At 41.9% G+C, this 13,601-nt stretch overlaps 1 protein-coding gene across 2 annotated transcripts in view; it reads left to right on the top strand.

The window, feature by feature from the left end:
- CADM3 (cell adhesion molecule 3) overlaps positions 1–13,601 on the top strand; it is a 378,944-nt gene that overhangs the window by 320,150 nt on the left and 45,193 nt on the right. For both annotated transcript variants that reach the window (XM_018555565.1, XM_018555564.1), the window contains one exon: positions 3,348–3,438. In XM_018555565.1, the coding sequence (XP_018411067.1) occupies positions 3,348–3,438 (91 nt within the window). The remainder of the gene's footprint in view (positions 1–3,347; positions 3,439–13,601) is intronic.

The following is a 13,601-nucleotide window of genomic DNA, read 5'->3' as shown; positions in this document are numbered from 1 at the left end:
TCGACGAGTCGGCGTGGACAACTCTGGACGTCATGATTGAACCTTGGATTACCTCAGTGGATCAATTTTTGGGATTTTTATTAAAGGAATTATCACCAACTTTGTTTTTTAAATTAAAGGATTTTTTCTTAAAGTGTGGGCTGTTTATTTACTTTTTACCTTAACCCTTTAGTGAATGAGTGGGGGGACTCATTCACAAGGGGGGGCGGCATCTGGTTGCCTCTTAATTAAAGCGGTACCCTGATGCAAATAAGCTCCCCTGCCCGCAGACCCCCCACAACCAACGGATCAGGGATTGTGAGGAGGAGGCTCCTGCTCCCATCGGCATGGGGACAATGTGCTTTTCCAGGGCGGACCCTGGAAAAGCACCCTCCCACTGGTGAGGCCATGTGGCCTGGTATGGTGCAGGGGGAGTGCTTGCTCGTCCCCCCTTTTCCTGCCCTGCCAGGCCTGTGCACGGATTAAGAGTCCGGTTGGGAATCTTAGGGGATATTCCACATTTTTTACCCTTATTTTTTGGGGAGTGGAGTTCCCCCTTAAAATTCCTACCAGACCTAGAGAGTCTGGTATGGTCGAGAGGAGGACCTCTTTTTTTCCCTTTTTTTTCTTTGTTTACATTATTGCGGGGAAAACGGTCTCCTTCGTGTTCACCTCAGCCGAGCTGAAGCATATGCGTTTGGCTCGACCTGAGCTGTTTGGCTGCTGTACGGGCTATTAGGAATTACCCATACAGGAGCCCTTCAGTTCGGCTGAACTAAAGGGCTCCAGCGGCCAAAGTGAGCCGAAGGATTAGCCGAAGCTCCGGCGTAGTTCTTCAGCTCTTTAGTGAATAACCCTTATAGTGTTAACACAAACTTTAAACTCAGGTTTAAGATGTGGTGGCCACAAATTCAGTGCAGGGGTACAACAACCAAGGCTCCACACAGAGAGTATAGTAGTGTTGAAACTGCTAAATAACTTTTTTTTACTGCTTGCTGCAATCCTGCAAGAGCAAGACCTAAGAAGGCAGTCACCTGACTTCATGGCTGGTTCACAGTTCTGCTTACCTACCTTTTGCAGGCTCCTCAAAGCCTAATGTTCACAATATACCCTGTTGCTACAATTCTAGTGCACCAGGACCATAACACCCTCTCATTACTTTCTTCACTTCTTCCTCTTTAATGTATGCCCTGGAGCTGTGTCACCTTTTTATTCATCTCTGCAGAGTCTCTCGTTTCCAAGCTCCCGCACATGATAAAATCAGCCTTATTTGGCCGTGAGTCTTCTGTGTGTTATCCCAAGCCACTGTGTCATTATTAGATTTATGTATTTGTTCCAAAGTGTTAAGGATCTGGTACGTTATCCGCAGCTCCTCTCCCTGTGCTTCATAAAGCATTGGCACTTAGCAGAGGAATAGACTGAGGTGTGATCTAAACATTGAATGGATTTAGGAGAAACTTTATTACTAGGCTGCTATGCAGCAAAATGAGTCAGACAGCAGGCTCGCCAATAAAGGGAAAATATGCCCAAAATTATGCCCAAATGCAATTTGCTTTCACAATTTCTTTTTGCACATACAGTAAAGAAATATCAACATCAGGCCCGAGTAGGAAAAACGATTTGTCCTCCTTATCATCGTTATTAATGTAATTTTAAAAAAAATAACCAGGAAAATAAGAGAATAGCGCCCCCCAGTGGGACGATTATAATGAAAAATTATCTAATAACTGCTTCTCATTGGCAGTAATAGTTGATTAAATCCTTTGAAATGTGGGAGTACTGGGGTATTACATATCTCTACAAGTCGAGGAGATTGTTTTAAAACATTTAATGATCACTGAAATTAGAACACATTATAGTACATGCATAGGTTTCATTTCAAAGATCTAAGAAAATGCTTTGAATTTTGTAACTTATAATTAGATGTATCAAATTCCTGTGAGAATTGTGGATAGATCAGTGAGTCTTTTACAGCCTTTGGCTTGTAATGGTAACAGCTGATTTTGAATGAGCAGCTGAATTTAAAATTAAAGGGAATCTGATTTGCTGCTACCTGCAACAGATGACGCTTCCATTCTCATGGTATCATACTTCTAATATTTGGCATCGTCCATCACAGCATGGGAGCTTCATCTAGGACAAGTAATATCTCTCTTAACATTATCATTTAAAGCAAACCTGTCAGTGTTTCTAGCACTTTATTATTGAGTGATCTAACAGGTATACGTCAGTGTCTGCTATACCCTTTTCTGTGTGTGTGTGGACATTATTGGGGACCCCACCTACCCCATCTTGCTATTTAATAATGTGCCTTAGTAGTCAATGGCAACACTTTTTGGGGATAGTAGGATGAAGGGTGGGAGGTGGTACTTTCTCCAGAGTTGGCACAAGTATCTAGTTGAGTTTATATGGGATTCTCCATGCCTTTGCCTTGGTACTGGGGAGAAGGAAGAGCGTGCATCCTATCTTTGCCACATATCGGGACAAGCTTTTTGTGAAACTCTGTAGATCAATGTTCAGATCTGTTGCTTGTAATTATATATTGACCCAAACAGAGTGGAAGTAAACTTGGAGATATGTGACATGGACAGAGCCTTACAATATAATTATATAACACCAATTCCAATAGTTAGTTTCAGTTAGATCATGTGGTTGATTCTTCCAAGTTATTGAGTTCTTCTTCTTGACCCCCTTGTGATCCAGACAGTCCCTCTGCAAAAGGCTATGACCCAGGTTTTAGCTCTCAATAGTTGTATACACATTAATACCTCCATCTCCTGAAGAAGTCAAAGCCAAGTACAAAATGCGTTCAGTGAAAAATAATTCCACCCACCAACATGTTAATATTTTGATCATATCTACAAACAGTTATTATAATGTTATGTTAGTTATTATGACATATATGTTTGTAATAGTGATGGGCAGAGGGATGGCTGAACTAGGAGGTTCTTTGTACTATATACACTACATAAATATTATGTCTATCGATTTTATGATTCTTTTAAATTAATACCTTAATAAATACTGGTTATTTTAACAGCTTATATGGTCATGTGACTATTCTGGTACATAGTCAGTAATTGGCACATTTTTGTAATAGGACTCTCCAAGTGTACAGAAGGGTTTCCAGTTTTACAAAACTTTTTCTTCAGGACTTTGTTTTAAAATGTTAGGGTGATAGGTTTTATGTATGTATGTATGTATGTATGTATGTATGTATGCGTATACAGTTGTGTGTATGTATGTATATGTATGTATGTATATATTTATAGTATTTTTATAATAATGCATTATATTGCTCTTGTTTGCCGTATTTAATGTGCCTCTTTTTTGCATTAATTAATGAAAACTTGCTTTTTTGTTTGCAGACCAACCAATAGCAAAGATTGAGCCTCGACCCAACATGCCAAGAGAGGGAGAGAGGCTGCAGCTACAATGTGATGCCTTTGGAAACCCTGCGTGAGTATTGGCTTACTAGATGGAACAAGAGAAGTAGAAATGAAGTATGGCATGGGGTAAAGTAAAAAGGAGTTAAAATAACAGGACTTGTGATTGAGTAGCACATCGTTTCTCAATCTGTTTTTAATCATGACACCCTTCAAAGTTTGCAAAATCTTGAGGCACCCAAGTCTAAAATGCAATGGATTTTAAGGATGACCCTACTCAAAAATACAAAAAAGTGGGGTTCTCCCTTTCAGCTCGCAGTCCTCCATTCAAATCAGGAGACCCCTTTCACATCGGAGTCCCCTTCTTTCACATCGGAGCACCTCTCTTTCACATCAGAGTTCTGCCCTCCACATCAGAGTCATACATCACAAAATTTTGAGACACCCCTCAGGAAGGCCTGGAGGTACCCTAATGTACCATGTCACCCTGGTTGAGAGGGGCCGATGTAGCAGATACAGTTTAAAGCTGCAAAGCAGGGATGGAAAGGGTATACATTCTGTAGTTCTTTGTTTTTTTAATGAATAGAGTGGGGAAGTGATTTTCTGTCCAAAAGTCAAAAAACTTTTAATAATAGCAATGGTTCAAAAACAACAATGTGGAACAGCCAATGCGTTTCGGGGGCTTATAGGGTTACAAAAACAGACATTAACACATGAATTGGCTTATTTCAAATTAGGGTGTAACAACGTGTATGCGTGTATGTATGTAAAGTGGAAGCAACTGGGAACAACAGTAACTCAGCAACAAAGTGGTAGGCCATGTAAAATGACAGAGCGGGGTCAGCGCATGCTAAAGTGCACAGTGCGCAGAAGTCGCCAACTGTCTGGAGGTCTGTAGCTATTGACTCTGCAAACTTCATGTGGCCTTCAGATTGGCACAACAACAGTGTGTAGAGAGCTTCATGGAATGGGTTTCCATAGCCGAGCAGCTGCATCCAAGCCTTACATCACCAAGTGCAATGCAAAGCGTCGGATGCAGTGGTGTAAAGCACGCCACCACTGGACTTTAGAGAAGTGGAGATGTGTTCTGTGGAGTGACAAAATAACGCTTCTCTGTCTGGCATTTCGACAGACGTGTCTGGGTTTGGCAGTTGCCAGGAGAACGGTACTTGCCTGACTGCATTGTGTCATGTGTAAAGTTTGCCGGAGGGGGATTATGGTGTGGGGTTGTTTCTCAGGGGTTGGGCTTGGCCCCTTGGTTCCAGTGAAGGGAACTTTTAAAGGAGAACTATGGGGTTAGGGTTTTTCCCCATAGTTCTCCTAAGGGTAACGGGAGGACACAAACTAGCGTCCTCTCGTCACTCAAAGCTCAGTATACCGCGAGCTACAGCTCTCGGTATACTGAGATGCCGCAGCCGGAACGGATCCCGACAATTATGTCTGGATCCACCCAGCTGTGTGAGTGACAGCTGGCTCTGGTAATTTAGAGGCAGAGCCAGCTGTACCCGCCCCGTCCGTTCCGTCAGCGCTGGAGGATCGGACAGGGGAGGGGGGAATCCAGTCCCTCCCCTGTCACGGCTCTCTGCCAGCACAGGATCGAGAAGTGAGCGAGCGCCGGTATGTGTTCGCTCACTTCCTGATCTACTGAGTCGACCTCATTGTCACAGGTCGGCTCTGATTATGAGGCTGAGTGAAAATCACTCACCTCATAATTCTCCTTTAAGGCATCAGCATTCCAAGACATTTTGGACAATTTCATGCTCCCAACTTTGTGGGAACAGTTTGGGGATGGCCCCTTCCTGTTCCAACATGACTGCGCACCAGTGCACAAAGCAAGGTCCATAAAGACATGGATGAGCAAGTTTGGGGTGGAGGAACTTGACTGGACTGCACAGAGTCCTGACCTAACCTGTTGTTTTCAAACAGCTCAGGAACAAGTTGGTCCATTAAATCTTTTTGAAAACTGTTCCTCATAATATGTCATATACAGTGCCTGGCCAAAACAAAGTCACACACGCTTATATTTCGTTGGACCACCTTTAGCTTTGATTATGGCACGCTTTTGCTGTTGTGTTGTTTCGATAAGCTTATGCAATGTGACATTTATTTCCATCCAGAGTTGCATTCATTTTTCACCAAGATCTTGTAGTGATGGTGGGAGAGTCAGACCACTGTGTAAAGTCTTCTCCAGCACATCTCAAAGATTCTCAATGGGGTTAAAGCCTGGACTCTGTGGTGGCCAATCCATGTGTAGAAATGCTCTCTAAACCACTCTTTCACAATTTGAGCCCGATGATTTCTGGCATTGTCATCTCGGAATATACCCATACCATCAGAGAAGAAAAAATCCATTGATGAAAAAAACTGGTCATTCAATATATTCAGGTAGACAGCTGACCTCATTTTGTGGCACATAACATTGCTGGACCTGACCAACTGAAGCAACCCCAGATCATAACACTGCCCTAAATCCAGGTGTGAGCTTCATGGAATGGGTTTCCATAGCCGAGCAGCTGCATCCAAGCCTTACATCACCAAGTGCAATGCAAAGCGTCGGATGCAGTGGTGTAAAGCACGCCACCACTGGACTTTAGAGAAGTGGAGATGTGTTCTGTGGAGTGACAAAATAACGCTTCTATGTCTGGCATTTCGACAGACGTGTCTGGGTTTGGCAGTTGCCAGGAGAACGGTACTTGCCTGACTGCATTGTGTCATGTGTAAAGTTTGCCGGAGGGGGATTATGGTGTGGGGTTGTTTCTCAGGGGTTGGGCTTGGCCCCTTGGTTCCAGTGAAGGGAACTTTTAAAGGAGAACTATGGGGTTAGGGTTTTTCCCCATAGTTCTCCTAAGGGTAACGGGAGGACACAAACTAGCGTCCTCTCGTCACTCAAAGCTCAGTATACCGCGAGCTACAGCTCTCGGTATACTGAGATGCCGCAGCCGGAACGGATCCCGACAATTATGTCTGGATCCACCCAGCTGTGTGAGTGACAGCTGGCTCTGGTAATTTAGAGGCAGAGCCAGCTGTACCCGCCCCGTCCGTTCCGTCAGCGCTGGAGGATCGGACAGGGGAGGGGGGAATCCAGTCCCTCCCCTGTCACGGCTCTCTGCCAGCACAGGATCGAGAAGTGAGCGAGCGCCGGTATGTGTTCGCTCACTTCCTGATCTACTGAGTCGACCTCATTGTCACAGGTCGGCTCTGATTATGAGGCTGAGTGAAAATCACTCACCTCATAATTCTCCTTTAAGGCATCAGTATTCCAAGACATTTTGGACAATTTCATGCTCCCAACTTTGTGGGAACAGTTTGGGGATGGCCCCTTCCTGTTCCAACATGACTGCGCACCAGTGCACAAAGCAAGGTCCATAAAGACATGGATGAGCAAGTTTGGGGTGGAGGAACTTGACTGGACTGCACAGAGTCCTGACCTAACCTGTTGTTTTCAAACAGCTCAGGAACAAGTTGGTCCATTAAATCTTTTTGAAAACTGTTCCTCATAATATGTCATATACAGTGCCTGGCCAAAACAAAGTCACACACGCTTATATTTCGTTGGACCACCTTTAGCTTTGATTATGTTGTTTCGATAAGCTTATGCAATGTAACATTTATTTCCATCCAGAGTTGCATTCATTTTTCACCAAGATCTTGTAGTGATGGTGGGAGAGTCAGACCACTGTGTAAAGTCTTCTCCAGCACATCTCAAAGATTCTCAATGGGGTTAAAGCCTGGACTCTGTGGTGGCCAATCCATGTGTAGAAATGCTCTCTAAACCACTCTTTCACAATTTGAGCCCGATGATTTCTGGCATTGTCATCTCGGAATATACCCATACCATCAGAGAAGAAAAAATCCATTGATGAAAAAAACTGGTCATTCAATATATTCAGGTAGACAGCTGACCTCATTTTGTGGCACATAACATTGCTGGACCTGACCAACTGAAGCAACCCCAGATCATAACACTGCCCTAAATCCAGGTGGTGATTTTTTGTTTTGGTCAGACAATGTATGTTCTATCTTCTCGCTGTCATCTGCAATATGTTGGCAGGACAATTCAGACATTCCAACAGAGATTAAACAAACATCGATCAAATATCAGATTAGGCTTTAAAGAACACAGTTCGTCAAGGCTTTTCCATAGCGAGGACTACACCCTCTTTTCAAGCGACCATCACTGAAGAGGTCCCCGCGATTTTAATAGGTTTAACAAATTATGCAAACATGAGACATTCTGGATTTATAGACTCCTTATGGCCTCAATAAGGCAATTGAGACCTTCTCACATTCCTCAAAAACCCTTTCCTTAACCAATGCATTTTTTAATATATGCATCCATTTTTTTTGCTCGACTTCATGTCAAGCATTCATTTTTTTCATGGCACCTTTCTATTAACTCCACTTGATCCAATACATCCTTTGATCTTTTTGCATTACAGCACTGATTTATTATCAGAGTGTTTTTTCTACTCCACCTACTATAATCCTTATTTATGGTTAATTTAATGTATTCATTTAATTTTTATCATATATTTTTATTTATGTTATTATTATTTTAAACTATTAATTACTTATTCATTTTTGCTATTTTTTTTGGTTTTGGTTTGGTAATCAAGCCACATACAGGGGTCTATTCACGAAGCAGCCAAAGGATCTAGCCGTAGCTTCGGCCGATCCTTCGGCTAGCTTCGGCCCCAAGACCCCTTCGGTTCTACAGAACCGAAGGGCTGCTGTACGGGCTATTCACTATAGCCCGTACAGCTCCCGAACTTGGCCGAGCGGCTCAGCCTGCTTCTGACAGCTGGGCGGAGCCAGGCACTGATCTCCAGACAGCATACTCTCCCGGGCGCCCCGGGAGTCTCCCGCTCCCAGCCGCCAAGGAGAGAAACACTGCTTTTTCTTTTTTTTTTTATTCTGACACGGAGACGTGTCAGAAGAGAAAAAAATAAAATGTTGGCCATTCACACTTGGGAATGGGGCCAGATCGCTGGGTCTTACGCATTCCTCCATGAGACTCAAGTGATCTGCTTGCGGTAGGCGCTGTACAATACAGTGAGAGCTGTGCACAATCTGTGGTTAGCTGCAGACAATTGTACTTGGATGCAAACAGTCTGCATCCAATCTGTGAACAGCTTGTGAACATCTATGGGCGGTGCCAGCTCTCGTTGTATTGTACAACTCCTCCCGCCTGCAGCAGATCACATGAGTCTTTTGGAGGAATTTGTGGTTCTCATGTGATCTGCCCCATTCCTGTGTGTCTGAAGGGCCTACAAACTGAATTTTTTTACAATTTTCTTTTTCCCCTTTGTTCTATTACCCTATCAACATCAGATTTCTCCTCCGGTGTATTTTGCTCTTTCCTCCCATCTTCTATGTTAACCCTACATTCTCTATGCTGTCATTTAAGATGTGCATATATCCGTCTCAGTAACTTCTGTCATCTCATGTTTCCCCCAGTGTCTCCTCCCCATACTGTTTACCTTTGCACATTTTCCCCAGTCTAGTCATTTTTGTACATCCCCTGAGACTTTCTCCTCATTTCAGCACCCATCCTTTCATTCCCCCATCCTTCATCCTGTTCATCTCCTCTCTCTCCCCTTCTTCTCACCACTCTGCTTCCTCCTCCACTGTATATCCCATCTCACACATGGCAGCTACTCCCCTTGATGTCACATCCTGTCCTGCAATCAGTGTTTACTGCTATCAGTCATTCAATCATTTAACATCAACCCCTGCCAAAGCCCCAAATCCCCACCACTGCTTTTCTGAAACCCATTTCAGTTATTTAATATTTATTTTCCAGTTGTATTTTGTTTAGTATTTTCATCTACATCATTCATTGCTGCATAGAGATATATACTATATGATGTTGTAATATAGTTTTATAGTTATAGAGCAGTATTCAGTGCAAATATTTGATATACTACACGTGAGTATCTGCTGCTTTTATAGCTGAATTTCCATCACCATTCTGCAATAGTTTTTCCTCGGTACTACCTTAATGTCTTCTACCTACAACATGTATTGTTTTAATAGAAATTCTAGCAGCACCCAATATCTTGTACCCATAACACACAGTAATCGGTTTCAGTTATTTATGAATGTCTATTGTAGTTGATACTGCCTTCACCTCATTAGCTCTTTTCCCATGCACTATGCTGGTGCCCAGTTGCCACTTTTGCACGATGGAAGTCAAAAGGGTCTGTTTGCGTAGTCTCCATGTATTCTTTATTAAATTTTGTTTTTAATTCATCCACAATGTTCCGCAAAAAGGCAAAAATTAAAATTTACAAATATTTTACAAATGATTATTTATCAACGTATTACAGTTTTATCTTTTAGATTTAGTAAAAAAAAAAAATAATGATATCACCACAAATTACTGCTACATGCCAGGATACTAGGTGATGGCATCACAGCGCAGAAATGTGTTCTAGTAGGTTTTAGAAGGTCTGCTTTAACCTCAGTTTTACATAATCACCAAAATGAATAAACTTCTCACACTGCTTCTGACTCACCACAGCCTTTTATGTGACTCAGAGAATAAGAATAAGATTAAAGCAGACCTTCCATCAAAATGCAAGGTTCTTTAGACCCCACCCCGTGCATAAAAATGTGGCAGAAAAGATATTACATTAACCTTACACCCCAATTCCCACTTGTAGCGCCTAGGTGAGGGTAACATCACCTGCCTTCTGGTAAGATCCTAGGAAAGCTCAGGATCCCAAATCAACTTTCACTTGCCATTTTGTGCCAGAACTGAAACTGAATCAAGGACACTTTTCTCAGAGCAACAAGAAATTACTGCAAGGTTGTCTCTGCCATTATGGAATGGTGGTCCAGTCAAAAAGCTTTCGCCGGTTTATCCTCATACAAATACAGCATGTTTTAATAAACGGAACCTAGAGTGGGGGTGAAGTGTCCAGAGCAGTGTGTTCCAAGTGCCATTTTCCTCTCGGATTGGACAGTTGTTGTGCTGTATAGAAGTGGAGTGCAGATGGTTTGGAGAATGGATGGTTTTTGTGACTAATCATTTGGACAGTCCAAAAGGCTTCAATGTAATTTACTTTGGCTAGACACAGGTCACTTGGTAGATCTGACTTTGGGGTGGGTACAATGTACGACAGTTAGCAAAGCAGAACATTATCAGAGAACAGTGTACACACAGTGTACAAGAGGCTGGGAAGTGTTTGATATTTTCATTGTCATAGTATGCAGAACTTAGCAGAGCATAATATTAGCTGGGTACAGTGTACATTTCTTATTAGAACATATGATAAGCAGGGCACAGCGTACAAAACTTGACAGAGTTTAATATCTGCTGGGCATAATGTACAGGTCTTAATAGAGCAAAATATCTACTGTGAACAATATACAAATCTTGGTAGAGCATAATATCAGCTGGGCACAGTATACAAAACTTGACAGAGCAAAATATCAGTTGTGCACAGTATACAAATCTTAATAGAGCATTACATCAGCTGGGCACAGTGTACAAATCATGGAGGAGCCTAGTACCAGGGGCATAGTACCAGCTGGGTACAAATCTTGGTAACACAAAATATCAGCTGGGCACAGTGTACAAATTCTATTAGGACATAATTACATCCGGGGCAAAGTGTACAGGTCTTGTTGGGGCAATAATATAAGCTGGGTACAGTGTACCAATCTTGGTGTGCAGATTATTAGCTGGGCACAGTGTTCAAGCCTTGGTAGAGCTAGAGCATAATATCAGTTGGGCACAGTGTACAAATCTTGGTAGAGCATAATATTAGCTATAGAAAAAACAAGAGGCGCCTTCCCTAGTGTAGATACATTTTTATTAAACAAATGGCAAAAGTAGAATAATACTCACAAAAGAGTAGATAACAATGAACTTTTAAAATCAAAGCTTGATCCTCAGTCTTAGCAAAAAGCAAGACACAGCATGTGAGAGCTGCACAGATGGTGGTTCCTGTGTGACAGCACAGTATGCCTAGGTTGATGCGTTTCTGGGCCACACCCCCTTCCTGTACAAACCTTAGTAGAGCATAATATCAGCTGGACACAGTGTACAAATCTTAGTAGAGCATAATATCAGCTGGGCACAGTGCACAAATCTTGGTAGAGCATAATATTAGCTGGGCACAGTGTACAAATCTTTGTAGAGCATAATATTAGCTGGGCACAGTGTACAAATCTTGGTAGAGCATAACATTAGCTGGGCACAGTGTACAAATCTTGGTAGAGCATAATATTAGCTGGGCACAATATACAAACCTTGGTAGAGCATAATATTAGCTGGGCACAGTGGACAAACCTTGGTAGAGCATAGTATTAGCTGGGCACAGTGTACAAATCTTGGTAGAGCATAATATTAGCTGGGCACAATATACAAACCTTGGTAGAGCATAATATTAGCTGGGCACAATATACAAACCTTGGTAGAGCATAATATTAGCTGGGCACAATATACAAACCTTGGTAGAGCATAATATTAGCTGGGCACAGTGGTCAAACCATGGTAGAGCATAATATCAGCTGGGCACAGTGTACAAATCTTGGTAGAGCATAATATTAGCTGGGCACAGTGCACAAATCTTGGTAGAGCATAATAATAGCTGGGCACAGTGGTCAAACCTTGGTAGAGCATAATATTAGCTGGGCACAGTGTACAAATCTTGGTAGAGCATAATATTAGCTGGGCACAGTGGACAAACCCTGGTAGAGCATAATATTAGCTAGGCACAGTGGACAAACCTTGGTAGAGCATAATATTAGCTGGGCACAGTGTACAAATCTTGGTAGAGCATAATATAAGCTGGGCACAGTGGACAAACCTTGGTAGAGCTTAATATTAGCTGGGCACAGTGGACAAACCTTGGTAGAGCATAATATCAGCTGGGCAAGGTGGACAGATCTTGGTAGAATATAATATCAGCTGGGCACAGTGCACAGATCTTGGTAAAGCATAATATCAGCTGGGCACAGTGTACAAATCTTGGTAGAACATAATATTAGCTAGTTCCAAAGAGGTTTCCACTGCACTCCTTACTGGTATGTCCCTTTTTTAAAGTGGGTGCTCCAGTGATAGTGGATGGCACCACTTCAAATCCAAATAGTAAAGTATATCACCAGCATACCAAAGTAAAATCTTCAACGAGTGGTCATTTTATTGATGTACACACATCTAGTCATAAAGCAACGTTTCGGGGCCACTCAGGGTCCCTTCATCAGGCATGACATAAATTAGCTAGGCATGGTGTACAAACCTCCCTAGCTATGACATGTTTAATTAGAACTAGCCACTTTCTTTCATTCTTTACATGTGTATAACTGTTAGAACTATGGAGACTTCATCTAAACAGTTATTTTTCAAGGTACAGAAATGCTTGATGTGTTTCAGACTTTGCGCTAAGGTCATGGTATACGGTCAGTTTAGATTCAGTTAGCACTTAAGGTATCAGAATTATTTTTTCATTTAGTACTGTCATTTATGGTAGCCCGACCTCTAGGACCTTGCCAAGCCCTAGTATACAAGTAGTTACCATTTCAGATGACAGCCATTAAATACAGTGCTTGTGACCTTTGTAAAAAATCAGGAAAATTACTTAGCACTGTATATTTTATTCTTTGTCATCGCTACAGATCGAATTATACCGCATGATTTTTTTCTTAAAAGGTAGTAATCGCTACTCATTTTCTAACATTGTTTTTGAACAGTCGTTTCAGGGAAAATGCTCTGTTTATTAATGGCCTGACCTTTACTGACCACAAAATAAATCAAAATAAATGTAAAAGTATTTTAAAGCATGTGCAGAGCTGCTCAAATATAAGGAAATGTTATCCTGAAAGTAAAAACATGCAGAATGAACCACTTGCTGTCCAGAGCAATTTCTTACTATTTGCGCACACATGATACAATCTGTATTTTGGGCTAGAAAACAGCTTTTCTGAAAGCAAAGGCCCTGCACAATAAAAAAAAATGCTGGTTGCCATTTTTTTTCGATGTTGCATGGTATTTGTGCAAATGTTTATCAAACCGGTATTTTTAGGATAAAATACACTAAAATTAAATTGAAACAGAAAATAATACCCATTTTTTGGGTAAAATATAAAAGATGGGGGTCACACTGGAAAAATAGATATCAAGCCTTACAATTGTGTTCGCCCGTGAAACTGCAAAAAAACTACAATACCCAAAAGTTCCCATGGTCGTTTTTGCACATCCGTGCACCCAACACATGTTTGTGCGTG

This window comes from Nanorana parkeri, unplaced genomic scaffold (genome assembly GCF_000935625.1).
Source record: "Nanorana parkeri isolate BGI_ZX_2015 unplaced genomic scaffold, ASM93562v1 scaffold202, whole genome shotgun sequence".
NCBI lineage: Eukaryota > Metazoa > Chordata > Amphibia > Anura > Dicroglossidae > Nanorana > Nanorana parkeri.
Note: the sequence above shows the minus strand (reverse complement) of the source record. Positions and strands in the feature narration are given on the sequence as shown.